The 15,224-nt window shown below is 38.2% G+C and overlaps 2 protein-coding genes and 1 long non-coding RNA gene across 3 annotated transcripts; 2 read left to right on the top strand and 1 right to left on the bottom strand.

Moving 5' to 3' along the window:
• The first annotated feature begins 3,991 nt into the window (after nt 1-3,991).
• Nucleotides 3,992-5,563, top strand: LOC121780043. The gene is made up of 2 exons (XR_006045974.1): nt 3,992-4,592; nt 4,684-5,563. It is a non-coding gene; the product is annotated as an uncharacterized LOC121780043 (long non-coding RNA).
• Nucleotides 5,564-8,204: 2,641 nt separating this feature from the next.
• Nucleotides 8,205-9,501, bottom strand: LOC121780428 (multifunctional methyltransferase subunit TRM112 homolog A-like). The gene is made up of 3 exons (XM_042178058.1): nt 9,374-9,501; nt 8,568-8,968; nt 8,205-8,251 (listed from the first exon to the last, which is right to left on the bottom strand). Exons 2-3 carry the CDS (start codon nt 8,928-8,930, stop codon nt 8,237-8,239), a joined length of 378 nt encoding a protein of 125 aa, XP_042033992.1. The 5' UTR covers nt 8,931-8,968; nt 9,374-9,501; the 3' UTR covers nt 8,205-8,236.
• Nucleotides 9,502-9,602: 101 nt separating this feature from the next.
• On the top strand, nt 9,603-14,472 carry LOC121780427 (serine/threonine-protein kinase MPS1-like). The gene is made up of 6 exons (XM_042178057.1): nt 9,603-9,914; nt 10,390-10,749; nt 10,926-11,959; nt 12,889-13,089; nt 13,217-13,378; nt 13,577-14,472. The coding sequence occupies exons 1-6, from the start codon at nt 9,749-9,751 to the stop codon at nt 14,093-14,095; spliced, it is 2,442 nt and encodes an 813-aa protein (XP_042033991.1). The 5' UTR covers nt 9,603-9,748; the 3' UTR covers nt 14,096-14,472.
• Nucleotides 14,473-15,224: the final 752 nt, after the last annotated feature.

Raw genomic sequence — 15,224 nt, 5'->3', positions numbered from 1 at the left:
CGCAAGTATTGCCGATTTGATTGCGGCTTGTACACCGGTAATTGGAGGTAAGTATTTTCATCAAAGATGCATTTGCCATATTTTAAATTTATGTGTACAGGATGCCCTTGAATTATGGCAAAAGCATGTCTCTCCTATTAGAAATGCAGTTAGATTAATCCATCAAAAGCCAGCTATTGGCAAAGCATGGAAGAAATATTGCCATCAAAAGAATGTCAGGTACACGAATTTTACTATGGATGTGTCTCATAGATGGAATTCGACATATGATTGTCTGAATTCTACCTTGACACATAAAGATGCTTTATGTGATTTTTATAGAACTAACCCCTACCGTGATTTATATCTTTCGCATAGTTGTTGGGATAACAGTTTGGCTTTATTTAAATTGTTCAAATATTTCAAAAATGCTACTGTTGAATTGTCGGGTGTTTATTATTGCACTGTTGTTCGTGTTTTGGAGCATTGCATGTACATATCCCTTGGTTTTAAAACTTCAATGAAAAATGCTTCCTCTTCTCCCGAGTTAATGTGCGTTTTGTATTATATGATTGAAAAATGGCTCAAGTATTTCAGTGAGATTCCTAACGTGTTTTTGATTGCAAAGGTATTGGATCCAAAATGGAAATTAGCAGGTACCTCTAGAATTTTAGATTTTTATTATAACAATTTGAGTTCAATTGATCTTGGTCCCCTTCAAGCAATCCAATCCGATACCAGTGACGAATTTGGAGTCGACCTCTCAGAAACCTTTCAAATAAACCTCCCGGACCGGTCAGTTGTGCAACAAAACCTCGAGTATAACTTGCGCTCTCTCTACACCGAATATGAAACCAAGTATAACACCACTCACCAAGTCAGAAGACCCCCTCCTCCACAACATAACTATGGCTTTGCATTTCAAGCCGATTATGATGACCCCGACGCGCAATCCCAACTAGCCGACCTATACAACTACAGCACCGGCGGAAGGTCCTCAGGTATGGTCAGTGAATTAGATTTATATTTTGAATCACTCTTTTCCTTTGGTGATGAAGGTCCTACTCCTCCCGCCCAAATCGACGTCCTCGATTGGTGGGGAACCCACGAGAAAGATTTTCCCATCCTTGCTTCAATGGCCAAGGAGATTTTTTCTGTTCCGGCTTCCACCGTCGCCGTCGAGTCCGCTTTTAGTGTTGGCTCGCGCGTTTTGGATGAATCAAGAAGTAAGCTCTCGGCGAAAAATATGGAAGCCGTGATGTTACTTGATGATTGGGCCAAAGCTGACGTCCGAGAACAAGAAAATGATTGGAATGATCGTCAAGAGGGATCACAAGATGAATTCACCGGGGATGAAGATTAGGCCAACCGTCAACCGCCGCCGGCCAAACCAAATAGGTAAGTAAGGTAAGAGAACTACGTGGACTTTGATTCCCTAATGCAAATGAGCAATTGGGATACGTAGGCACCTCAACTTAAATTTTTAATTTAAGTTGAGCTCAAGTCCTTTTTCTTTTATTTCTTTTTTTTTCCCATTAATTCCTACTTTAAAAATATGCAAATACAATTACATAATTGTATTTGTATATACTCTAGTCGATGAAGTATATTTCTCTATACGGCTAAATGAGGGAAACTTTTGACAATTCTACTATAATTGTTGATTGTTAGACGAAACTCAACATTTAAAGTTGAATTGCTAAAGGTGTCCTTAATTTAGTTATGTAGAAAGATCTTCTTCGCCGGTTAAGAGTATATATATAATACACTTATACGTTTAAGAACTTCAACGTCGTTTCTTGTCATTTGTAATTAGTTCTTCACTAGTAGTCTCATTTGTATTTAAATTTTGTTTAAGAATTCAAGACCGCCATATGTTTTCAATTTGTAATTGTTGTAACTTGTAACGTGTAATTTGTAAACATGCAATTTCAATAAAATTGCAACTTTAGACGTATTTTTTTCAATTTTATTTACTCACATTGCATACAAAAGCAAACTTGAAAAGTGTAATGTAATTTGATTAAAATTGAAAAGTTGAAAAATGCAAAAAAAAAAAATCGTCAACCCGCCGGTTCGGGCCCGGAACCGGCGGTTCGAGCCGAAAACCGGCGGTTTTGAACCGGCGCGTAACCCGCCGGTTTTTTGAACCTGAACCGGAACCGCCGGGAGCTAGGCGGGCCGGTTCAGGTTCGCGGATTTTCCGACCCTTGACCCGCCGGTTCGGGCCCGGAACCGGCGGGTTCCGACCCTTGTGCAAGCCTAGTTGGAGGGTTTTGTGTAGTGGGAGGATTTTGTTTTGTGTAGATCTAATATTTGCGAGCACCAAAAATTGTGCTAGCAAAACAGAGAGCACAATTTATTGTTGCTAGCAAAACAACGACCAATACTTTTGCTAGCACTATGTGCTCGCAAATTAGCAAGCATAATTAATTTGCTCGAAGTAGTTGTTGCAAAATTATTTGCAACCATCTATTTTGCATTTTGGTCGCTTTTTTGGTCGAAATTCTTCCAGAAATTGCAAGCACAACATATGCTTGAAAATATGTGCTTGCACACAAGCATTTTTTTTGTAGTGAAGTATTAATTTTCTGTAGAGCCGCTGTGTTGTCTTCCTCGAGAATAAGTTTTAGTGTCACGACCGCATTTTCTAAGGATAGAAAACACGGTTGATCGCGACTAGGGGAGGATTAAAGAAGCGGGGAAGAAAGGGGAAAACAACACAAATCGACCATAGCTCGAAACAAACGGGAATAGCTCGAATTAAAATCAGAGTTTTGAACAAAATAGACTTGAGTCTTTTAAGATGCACAACGGAAGCAAATGAACGCGGTTCCATGTATGAAGACATGAACCTCCGAGAGTCAAAATCTGACTGAATTAAATGTCTTGTCTCAATAGCACTTCCTCCACCACTTCGCTGCTCGACCTGCACATTTAGAAATATATGCAGGGCTGAGTACAAAAAGTACTCAGTGAACACATTGCCGAAAATTACACATATACATTTGAAAATATTGTCAAGCCATCATCACAGTAACACTCGGGGGTTTATCGAAAAGGCCCGAGCTTACGAAAAATATTCACATTGGACTGCAGCCCCTTTTTCCAGTACTTAGCCATATCTGCTCACATTGTGCCGTCGAGATGGTGTTCTCGCCCGGTCACCTTCTCTGCCCATCATGTCAGAGGATTCCATGTGCCGGGAAGGTGGCCACCTTCCTCGGTCACCTTCTCTGTCGTTCACGGTCAGAGGTTCCCAGTAGGGACACCACCCTACCAGGACTCAAAATCGAATCGATTCACATATATCATCATTCATAAGTCACTTGGCCTTAGCCAAACAGATAGGCATCATACACAAAACATTTATGGCAAGACAACATTTTTAAAAAAAATCACGAACATGTGTTCGTGTTTTCATAAAATACGATTTGTATTTTTTAGTATAAGAAAGCTCACCTCGACTGCTTAAAACTCCTTAACTTGAATTTTCCTGACTCCACCCTTAACTCACGGAGATAGCTTTTTGAAAACAAACAACGTACTAATAAGACTCGAGAAATTCACATACTTATAGGAATGCATGCCCCTACTTTATTTCATTTATCATTTGTTCACCGTTAGAAAATTTTAGAAACTTGCATATTAATTTAATTGGGAAAATTAATTAATAGCACTTCTTTATTAAACTTAATTATTTATGTGACTTGAGAACGTCGTCTCCCTCTTTCTTTCCATTTCCTTAGCGGCTGCCCGAGGCGTCGCGGAGCGTGCCGGTCGGCCTTTAGCATCTCCAACTTTAACATCTTCCATCTTTGGAAATTTAATACTTTATTCGGGAATTATTTAAATGAGTTCCAACTCATCCCTTAAATAAATTCCAACATATTCAATTCCAAGCTCTACAAAATAAATCTCGGCCCAACTATTAAAACGAAGCAGCCCACTTCCCTTGATTAATTAAATGGGACTTAGTCCAAATCCCCTTTGAATTCACTTGGCCCAACAAATAAAAAAAAATTAAGGCAGCCCACTTCACTTATTTAATTTACTAAGGCCCAAACCAAACAATTAAAGTGGTCCAACCTTTAATTAATTTAATGGTCCAACTAATTAAATGAAAAAAAAAGCATAAAGCCTATCCTCCTCCACTCAACCATCGGTTCTCATCTCATCTCTCTCTCTTTCCTCAAAATCCCCAATTCACTCACTTTTCCAAATTAGGGATTCATAGATTGAGAAGAAGCAGTTGCAGTTCCTCCTTCCACCTCGTCTCTCTCTCTTCTCTTTTCTCCCTCGTCGCCGTACCGCCGCCACCACCGCTGCGGATCCACTCCCGCCGCGGATCTGCCTCAGTCGCCGTCGCCGAGGGCCTCCCCAGCCTCCTTGGATCCCGCTATCACCTCGTGCAGCTCCTCCCGCCGCCGTGCGCGTCGCTGCCGCCGTCCCTCCTGCCGGCGCCACTTGCCTCCGTCGGCTCATCTGCTGCGGCCGCCTCAGCCCCCCTCTCTCCCGAATCTGCCGCCGCCGCTTCTTCTCCACGCCTCGCGCTGCAGGAGCAGCTCCCCAAAGCCACCACAGTCGCCACCTCCTCGCCGGATTCCCGAAAGGTAAGGATTGATTTATTGTTCTTCCCCTTTCTTTCAAATTTCTAAGAATTTATAATCTTAGATCTAAAGTTTTGGAATTTAATTTGTGAAGGTTGTGAAATTAGTGACGTATTGGGGTGTGGGGCTGTCCTCGTCGTCTCCGGGCTGCCAAAGACCCATCGCCGGAAATCCGGCAGATTCTTATTCGAGAGATAAGTTTTCTTTTGTTTTCATTCTCTCTAGTTAATTTAAGTGGTAGGATTTTAGTTGTTGTATTTACTGAATTTGACGAATTTGGATATTATGGATCATGTCTACTTCTTGATATTGTTGGTGTCACTTATGCAAATTCTAGATTAAGATGTATGCATGATTCGTATGTGTAAAGAGAAGGGGTTCTTGGAGTTTACCTTTTGATGGTGAAAAAAAGTGTGGCTGGATTAAGGACTTAAGATGGAGTTTATCTGCAACTCTCCTTCTGTTCCATGTGGAATTTTTTTTTTTTGAAAGTTTGATTCTTACGTGGCTGGGTGAAAAAAAATTGTAGGTATATATACATGTGTATATAAAAAAAAACAGCATGAGACGTTGGCAACAAGTTTGTTGGCAGCAAGTTGCCAACATTCTTCCCCCTTAATCATTCTCATTTTGTCAGAACATTTAATGCACTCTCTCCTAACATTTAATGTTGTAGTAAATGAGATGTCACAATATCCATGACATATCTATCTTAAATAAATAATGTGTCACAATATCTATCTGATTTATTGCATTAGATTATTCATTTGGAAAGAAAACTTTATTTGTTTATTTGTTTGATTTGGTGCAGGAAAATCCAATTCCAGTTCGGAGCTACTCTTGTTGATGTACCCGATTTTCTTTAGAACTAAAGATGTATTAATTTAAATTTTTGTTGGACTTTTATCTGATGTATCAGACATTAAAATATTGATCATGAGACTTTATTTATTTATTTAAATTTATTATATTCATATAGGTGTAATATATATATTTAAGCATTCTATTTACTTGCCTAACGTCAAAACAAACAACGACAATATATCGTAGCTCAGATTTAAATTGCATAAAAGTCACTTATATAAATAATCAAGCTGATAATATAGTTTATAATAATATCGGTTTAGCGGGTCGTTACATTTAGGCCCTCAGCCATTCCTACATCTGACCATAATTCCAAAATTACAAAAACATTACATATGCACAAAAAAATTTCAACATATAGTTGAAAATCAAGCAAATGGTCTAAGATATCCACATATCAAAAATCTCTATAGATTAAAACAAAACATGGCAATATAGCCTTTGGATTAAAAACATACAATTCATCCAAATTCGAATAAGCCCCAACGGCTCCGGCAACGGAGTCATAGTCCTCCACATTCGCCCCCGGGTTCTTATTTACCAGGCCGGCGATCACCCTACAAACCAGCATCGCCCTCCTCCCCTCGTCCGCCGCCACCCTACAACTAGCCGCCACCCTACAACTATCGCGGGGACTGCTTCTTCAGCCAGCTTGATTGTAATATGATCTCCACTATGTTTTTGCTTGTATCTTCAGCTCCCAATTCACGCACTGATTAAGTAGAAATGATAAATAATATAAGGGATTTAATTGTTACATAAGATCATTAATTAATTACTACTGTTTTTTTATTGAAAATGATAAAAAAAATACCCTTTTTTAACTAGCTATAATGTGGTTGCATACTTTTATTATTTTTAATTTTCATATAACAAAATTAAATCACATATGCTAAATTAAATTAAAATATATATTAAAAATAGTTTTTTCTGTAATTTTGTGATACTCTTGAAAACACTAAAAAAAAGGAGGTGTTTTGCAAGCACCAAAATGCTTGCAAATAACCAAATATGCTTGCAAATCCCATCAAACACGCACACTTGCATATATAGAAACATTAATGGACTTTTGGGAAGAGCAAAATGGATGAGAAATTGTGCAATAATGAGCCTATCTTCGAAGACCAGTAGGAAACAATAACCCAATCAAAATTCTATTTTATTTTACTAAGAATATAATGTATATGTGCATTATAGGTGAAGGAATTCTAGCACAATTTAAACTACGTAGTACTATATATTACAAAAAATGATTAAAAAAATACTAAAAGTAAGTAGTTATGGAAGAAAGGACCAAATTTAAATACTAGGAATTTTGGGAGGAATTACTATATATCAAGCTCAACATCCTAACCAAGAAAAAATTTAAATACATATAAAAAGGTGAATAATGGAACATTACCAGCATGTCTAACAGCTTGATGAAGCTCCAAATTCTCAGCCTTCATGAAAACCTGGCCTCATTGTGGGCAAGAACATATGGTGTTCTTCAACAAAGGATCTCTTGTCATGCCAAGAACAGGATCCACCATCATCCTGCACTCGTAGCAGCAGGAGAGCTTCCTAAACGGCATGCTTTTGAAGGGGGAGGCCAAGGGGGCCATCGCGAAGAAAGAAGAGGACGAGGAAGAAGACGAGTTTGCGCCATTAGTTTTCATTGATCTAGTTTTAGTAGTGGAGGCATCACTGCTCTCAGAGGATGTGAGGGAAAGACTCCTATCCTATGTCGTAATTTGGCTGAAACTTGAAACTTTAAACAAAAGGTACTTAGAATATCTAGAACTAAGAGCATTGTTGAAAATCAAGAAACGCACTAAATACTTCATATTTAATGATACTTTGAATTAGATAGCTGGTTTGATTCATTATACCTCAAAATCATATTAAAGCACTATTATTACATGAATATAATCTTCTACTTTTTTATTAGCTCAATATATTTGATTCCACGTTCTTCGATACTAGTATACAACAGAATATGAGGAATGGATTGGGTACTTAATTATTACAAATTTAGATGACTTCAATTTAGAGATGTTCTGGTGTAAAAGTAGTTTATAGATAGAGTTATCTTCTTAAGTTTTTCTTATTAAATTGATTACAATGCATAAATCTACTATATATCATGTTTTTTTTGGGTCGCTAGATATGGCTATTGATTAAAAATGTCCTATAAAAAAAGTACACACAAATTAGTTCATTTTCATTTATATACGCGATTATGCACAACACATTACTCTTAACATAACAACCTATTTACCAATTTCTACCCCATAGTCCTCCATTTTCTACATTCACAATACATTTTTTTTAATTATTATTAAGGTGAGATCTTTTCTCCACTAACAATACTCCAACAACTTCTACTACCCCTAGCGCAAACCTTAAGCTATGTTTCAAATTGTGGTGAAATGAAGGAACAATGGTATTGAATTCTGTATTATAAAGATTTTGGAGAAGGAAGAAAGGAAAGGAAATAATAGTTGCACTCTCATAAGTTTTTTTTATTAGTTAAGATTTTGACAATTGCACTTCCCAAGACAATTATCATTATCAAGGACTAACAAAACTCGGACTCATTGCAGCAAAAAGGCGATTCCGTCGCCTTGGCGGCCCCCACACTCCGGCTCGACATCATGTGAGGGGGTTCAATCAGGGTACGCAGTAGCCTGTTAAGGGGAGCCTTAACCCACTGGCTGCCAGAAGCTCATCTCCCAAGGCCTCACACTTGTGTCTGAGAGATGGAAGCAACTACACGACAGCAGTGGGATTCGAACCCAGGCTCATTGCAGCAAGATCTTCAGCAAAACAAACAAGGAGTATTTTCATAAATCAACTAGCTGTTTTTAAAAGAAAAAGGTAATAAAAAATGATTCCTCATCTATCTCATGACCGGGATGAAGCAAGCTGACTAACAAGAACTCATTTGAAATTTCTCAACAAGCACAAAATCATTCTAATCACATATCATGTTTCTACAATTCTACATCCCCTTAGATCTTAACATCCACAAATATATATATATATATATATATATATATATATATATATATATATATAACCCTAAACACTGCCGCACAAGGACACACATTCGACTAAAGGCAACAATCAAACCTCATCTTCATGAAGCAGCATATTCGGGATCCCTTTGTTGACAGGGAACTTCCGGCCAGTCTCAGGGCAAACCAGCGCGCCCTCCTCAAGGTGGAGCTCGAGGAGGGCGTGGTGGAACCTGCGCAGAAACTCATCCGAGTCGAGCATGGAGGGCTCAACATTGTCGGGTAGCTCAGTATACCCCAACGTCTTCGCAGCCTCCACGAGCGCCTTCCACTCCACCTTGGCAAACATGTTCCGCAGGAAGTCCGCATTCATCTCCACCTCCTTCTCCTCCGTTTTCTCCACCTCAATCCCAAGGGGGAATCCGCTCGTCAAGCCTTTGATGTTCGATGATAACATATTATGAGTCAGGAGCCTCATTCTTTGCTGGTTTTCGGGCTTCACTCACTCAACAACACCTAATTCCAAACTTCAACTATCACTTCTACTAATTCTAACAATTCTTCAGCAATACAAATCATCAAATTATAGTATTAATTACACAAATTACACAGTTTTTTGCTCATTATTTCTCTTAAAACATAATCAACACACATATAACACACCTATTCCAAAATCCCAACTTTTTTTCAATCAATACAAAAAGCATATCCATGAAGCAGCAGAAACACTCAAATGCCTAATAAAAAGGTAATTGAATCAAAGCATCATCCAATCCACAGCCTCGTAATTTAAACTAAAAAAGGGGGAAATTTCTCAAAATGCTTCACATCCAAAATTGATGCTCCTAAGTAATAGAACTGCCAGCATAAAAGGATTAAAAAGCAAAAACTAAATTGAAAATAGAGGAGGGAAGTACGCACCTGGCGTATTTTAGCACACGGTGAGCTCCAAATGACAGAAAACGCTGAAACTGGCGAAAGACGAAGAGAAGTAGACAACCCCTCTGAATATATTTGATGGCTATTTGGGCCTTGATTCATACTAGCCCAATTTAAGTAGGCCTAAATAGTTTGGGCCTGCGCCGATTTAGAGCTCAACAGCCCAATAAATATATACGAAAATAAAAGGGAAATTAAAATTAAAATAAAACAAAGAAAGCAGAGAGCGCCATTGCGCGATTTCAAAATCCTCCTCTCTCACAGAGAGTGAACAGTTCATTGATGGATGCTTCTCCGTGAATGTGGTTTTCTCGGCAAGTATTCGTGGAGAATCGGAAATGCTCGAGCGATTGATCGATGGAAGGGGAGCCTGAGCCGGAGCAGCGTCGTCCGATTAGCCTCAGCCGCTCGTTCAACGCTACCTCCACCAGCAACTCGACGTCGTCGTCCTCATCCTCGTCGCGGTCCACTCCCGGATTCGTTCGCGATATGCAAGCGGCCTTCAAACGACACCGTCCAGTAGGTATAGTGTGTTGGTGCTAATGTTTGTGGCTAGGGCAATGGTATTTTAAGCATCACTCCTGCTTATCTCGTGTGGCTCGAATTGAATCGGGGAAACACGAATTAAGAGAAATTAGAAATCAAATTGAATTGGGGAAACAAAATTGGGATTATGCATTATGTTAAAAATTATAGCTCAATGAAATTTTCTTTTTCGGAGACACGATCTTTAATGTGTTCTACTTCATTCTTTAACTGCGGATGTTGGTAGTGAAAGCTCTAATGTAGCTTCAAACTAGCTTTATGATTTGCATGCTGCTGTAGGTAGTGATTTATGAAGATTTTTTCTAAAAAATGATCTTTAGTTGATGTCCGGTGGTATTTGGATTAAGTTTCTGGTATACTGCATTGAATTTAGTGTAAGATAAGTTTGTTGGTGTAATATCAGTATAGCTTTGTTAACGATTTGTATTTGATTTCTTTGCATGGATAATCAGCTGTAATGCATAGACCGGTAAGAAATGTGGTTCCTCAGCGAGAGACTCCAAATGAATCAAGTATAAGACCACAATCAATATTGGACTCCAAAAAATGCAAAGGGGATATCCTGCAGAGTCGGAGGATGCAATCACGATGTTCCAATAATGACGATGTTCCAATAACTCCACCTTCAGACGGGGTTACCACAGTAGATGCACATGATGTAAATATGAAGCTTTTCAATACCCAGAGAGACGAACTGACTAGGCCTCAGATCAATGATGCAGTTGCTTCATTGGGACCAGGCCCTGGAAATGCTCTACAAGAAATTCAGAGGAAGGTTCATTTTTCCAGCAATGCCATTGCCACATCTTGTGGTAATTATTGATCCTATTTGTTAAGTAACGCTTCAATGAGATCAAATGGATATAAATTGTCAAGAGTAACTAACTGAAAAATAGTATTTAAATGGATGTCAAGTAGTGTGTGTGATAAAACTAGGGGTTAGTAGCAGTTCACAATTTATAGCAGATACTGCAAATTGTCTATGCAGGGGCCGATGATCAAATGGCCACTGGAACAGGTGATTTGTTGTCTCATTTGGATTCACTTGCATTGACAGAGAAGATGATAGTTATGGATAGTCAAGTGGATACTTCAGCTGCTGCCAATCATGACTGGAGAAATCGTAATCTTCGAGGTATGGAAATGGAAAACAGTCTTAGGTCTGAGGGAGGTATTACTTCTGTGTTGACTGGAAGGACAATGGGTGCTCATGATCAGCTCCACCAGTTTGGAAACTTTTTACAGAATGATTTGAATAATGCCATGACACAGTCTTCAGTGGTTGGATCTTCTTGTGTTACTTCAACGCTAATGAACTCAAGCTCTGCTCCTATGATTAATCCAACAACTTATTGCTCACAATCTCAAGCAGGCGGAGCTCGATTGGGCACTGGTCCAGCTGAAGAAGCTGAAGGGCAAATGAACGTAGTCCAGCCATCATGTTCTTTATCCAAGAGTACTGGTGGAACTGGAGAATCAGCTCCTCAGTCAGCTGTGGCCTCACAAGCTATCTGCTCTGCTCTTGCAACAGCGTCGGAAGTCAATAAATCATCTGATCCATGTAAGGAGTTGCAGACTAGTTTGCCGCATAATCATAGTGTTACTAAAGATTCTTCTCTAGTAGACAACATCAATCCAGTTAAGGGTGAAGTTCCCAATGTAAAATCTCAACTTACACCATCAGACTTACCTCCATCAGATAAGAAACTGGAGAATTCCAAGTCAGAGAAACTAGAAAGTGGTGCCACTGGTAAAGCAACATCAACTTCTCGTAAGAAGGGTTATGATCCTGACTTATTTTTCAAAGTCAATGGGAAGCTCTATCAAAGACTTGGCAAGATAGGTAGTGGTGGAAGTAGTGAGGTCCATAAAGTTATATCATCAGATTGCACAATTTATGCCTTGAAGAAGATAAAACTTAAAGGCCGTGACTATGCCACTGCATTTGGATTCTGCCAAGAAATAGAGTACTTAAACAAACTGAGGGGAAAGAGCCACATTATTCAGCTGGTTGATTATGAGGTACTATCTCTCTCAGATACTAGCTAAGTAGCTATGATTATCTATACTACTCGGAACTTGTAAGCTACAGTATGTAATTAAAATATCAACTACAAATTTACACTTCGGAGCATTTTTGCATGCTGAAAGTAAGATTGATTTAATAACCTTGACTAGTTATGTTCGGTTGTTCTTATGGTTCTCCTTGTTTGGTTTGTTGTAAAAGATAGCTTTAAACTGTATATCTAATTAGATTTAAGTTTTTTAACACAATTTTTCATCTGCTGTCCTGCTTGCTTTGATGATTTCGCCTATTAGCTGTAACAGCTACTCAATCCACTTAGTTAGTTACAAAATATTGATAAATTCATGCATAAAAGTCAAATGCAAAACAAGTGCTGCTGTAGCAAGAATAAGAGCATAACCATTGTTCTTTTCTCTCCCAAATAAGTTTAACTCCGGTGAGGACACAGGTGTGACACCATATTGAATGCAGCAAATTTTTTCCGCTGTATCCTTCAAGTGGTCTGCTGTAAATGTATGGAGCGAGCTTCATATCATGACTGAAGCGGCATTAACTGATCAACAAGTTGACTCACTGTAAATAATAAGCCGAAATAAATCGGTATGCAAAATTAAGTCTACATGAATGCATATGATAATTTGTTTCAGTAAAATGGACTCCTGAGGGTACATGTTTGAGCTGTTGCTAAGATTTCTAATCAAATTGGTGACAAAGTTGATTTGAGAAACATAAAACGCTAATAAAAGGTCCTGTTTTAGACATAAAATGTCCTGCAAGAAGGGAAGCTTTTGCTGACGTTTATGTGTTAAATTGAGAGTACTTGTGAATAGTTTGTGCGTATTCTTTTCTTTTTCGTGCTACTTCTTTATTGTGACCTACTATCACATGTACAACTTACAGACTTATATCTAGTTGTATTTTTTAGGTGACAGATAAAACTTTACTAAGGGAAGTGATGCAAGGTTCAATGAGTAATAAGGAACGCAGGGTTAGAGATGATGGGTTCATATACATGGTACTTGAACATGGAGAAATTGATTTAGCTCACATGCTAGCTCAGAAATGGAAGGAACTGGATGGTTCTAATGCAACCATAGATGAGAACTGGCTCCGATTTTATTGGCAGGTCCGTCACGAAATCCGTTCACTTATTTGCTTCATTTCCTCTATACTTGCTCAAGAAACTGGCCATTGTCAAACATTAGAGCAAGATATAAATATATAAACATCTCAATTTGCATACCATGGTGCAGCAAATACTTCAAGCAGTAAACGCCATTCACGAGGAACGCATCGTGCATTCTGATCTAAAGCCAGCTAATTTTCTTCTGGTGAGAGGTTCCTTGAAACTAATAGATTTTGGGATCGCCAAGGCTATAATGAGTGACACAACTAACATTCAACGGGACTCGCAGGTTTACTTCTGTTATTTTAAAACTTCATATTCACTTGAGATGCTAGTTACCTTCTAAAAGTAGTTTGAGCATTGGTAAAAATATCTTTAAATCCAATATGAACTTTCGAGTCTTCAGTCTGGCTATTATAACAGTTATGCATTAACTTTTGCATTTCGTCTATGCTTCTTCATTTCCTAAGATTATACCACATTGCAGGTCGGGACCCTAAGTTACATGTCTCCTGAAGCATTTATGTGTAATGAGACAGATTCTAATGGAAACACAATAAAATGTGGCCGTTCTTCGGATATCTGGTCCCTGGGTTGTATCCTCTACCAAATGGTCTATGGGCGAACGCCTTTTGCAGAATACAGAACTTTCTGGGCGAAATTCAAAGTCATCACTGACCCAAATCACAAGATCATATACGAACCTCTCCCAAACCCATGGCTTCTGGATCTTATGAAGAAATGTCTTGCATGGAATCGGAATGAGCGTTGGAGGATCCCTCAACTACTCCAACACCCTTTTCTCGTTCCTCCCGTTCCACCTAAATCACCTACCCCTCCTGACCAACTTTGTACATTGCTTCAACTAATTGCTGAATCAACAGCAGACGATCAAAAGGGTGAGCTGCTATGCTCTCAACTCCAGGGCATGCTAACGGATCCAAGAACGTCTGTATCAAGAGACCAGTTGCGTGAGTTTCTGCTCATTCTCAACCGTTTGGTTTGAGCTTCGGGAACAGTTAGCTAGCCCGTGAAGAAACTTACAGGCCGGATTGATGCCTCATTTTCTTCAAAGGATTTAGAGTTGTTTATCTCCGTGACAATTTTTTTTGTTGTTTAGGTTCACATCTGGTCAAGCTTTCAGATTTTTTTTATGCCGATTTAGAGATCACACCATATGTGGAAAGTGTTTCTTTTGTAAAATATAGCTATAGATTTTTGTAAAAAAAATTGTCACCACCACCATCATCATCACAAGTAAGCTATCCTTTCATGTTGTAGTTGCAGCTGCTATCACACATTTTGTTGGATTATGCAAATTTTGTTGAACTTTTTGAACCGAATTGGACTTGGCCAATTTTATCAGTTGATTCTTTGATGTTATCTGCCCTGAGTTGGAATCCCACTAAAAAGAGAAGTCTCTGAGAAACTAAAAATATAGTACTTATATTTGTCCACAAAAATAGTCATGAATTTCCTGTCTATCAAAATTAGTTTCTAGCTATTTATGATAAGTTTCTCTATGTTAAATTTCTATATATCTAATAGATATAATGAACAAGCAAAAGCAGAAGTGAAATAGCATAGTGCCACTCATAAAAATAGAAAAGGGCCTTTTATAATAAAAAGAATATTAATAAATGATCGTTGCCCTCTTTTTTCTTACGTTGTAATCACATCAATCCATAAGAGCAAAATCGCTTCTATTCATAATAAAAACATCTCCAACTATTTACATTAAATTCAAACTTATTTTAGTATAAAGGTAAATCAAAGTAGTAATTTTATTCCTAACATTTACGCTAAACCCAAACTTAAAGAATATTCTCTATATTAGTATCTTTTTTACTAACACAGTTGATTTCAACTCTCGAGTTTATAACAAGTGTTAAACCTTTAATATTCACATATGTTTTACCTTAAAATAGTACTCCATCCATCCCTCTGTAGCTGAGTCGTATTCATTTTTCTGTTGTTCCACTGTAGTCATTTCTTATTTTTGGTAAAAAGCACTAACTTTTCTTCTCTCTTACTTTACTCTCTTTTACTTTATTCTCTCTTCATGTCTCTACCTTTTTCTTTTCCTACTTTATTCTTCCTTCACTTAACTCACTTTTAATACAACTTTTTAAATC

This window comes from Salvia splendens, chromosome 19 (assembly GCF_004379255.2).
Source record: "Salvia splendens isolate huo1 chromosome 19, SspV2, whole genome shotgun sequence".
Lineage (NCBI taxonomy): Eukaryota > Viridiplantae > Streptophyta > Magnoliopsida > Lamiales > Lamiaceae > Salvia > Salvia splendens.
Note: the sequence above shows the minus strand (reverse complement) of the source record. Positions and strands in the feature narration are given on the sequence as shown.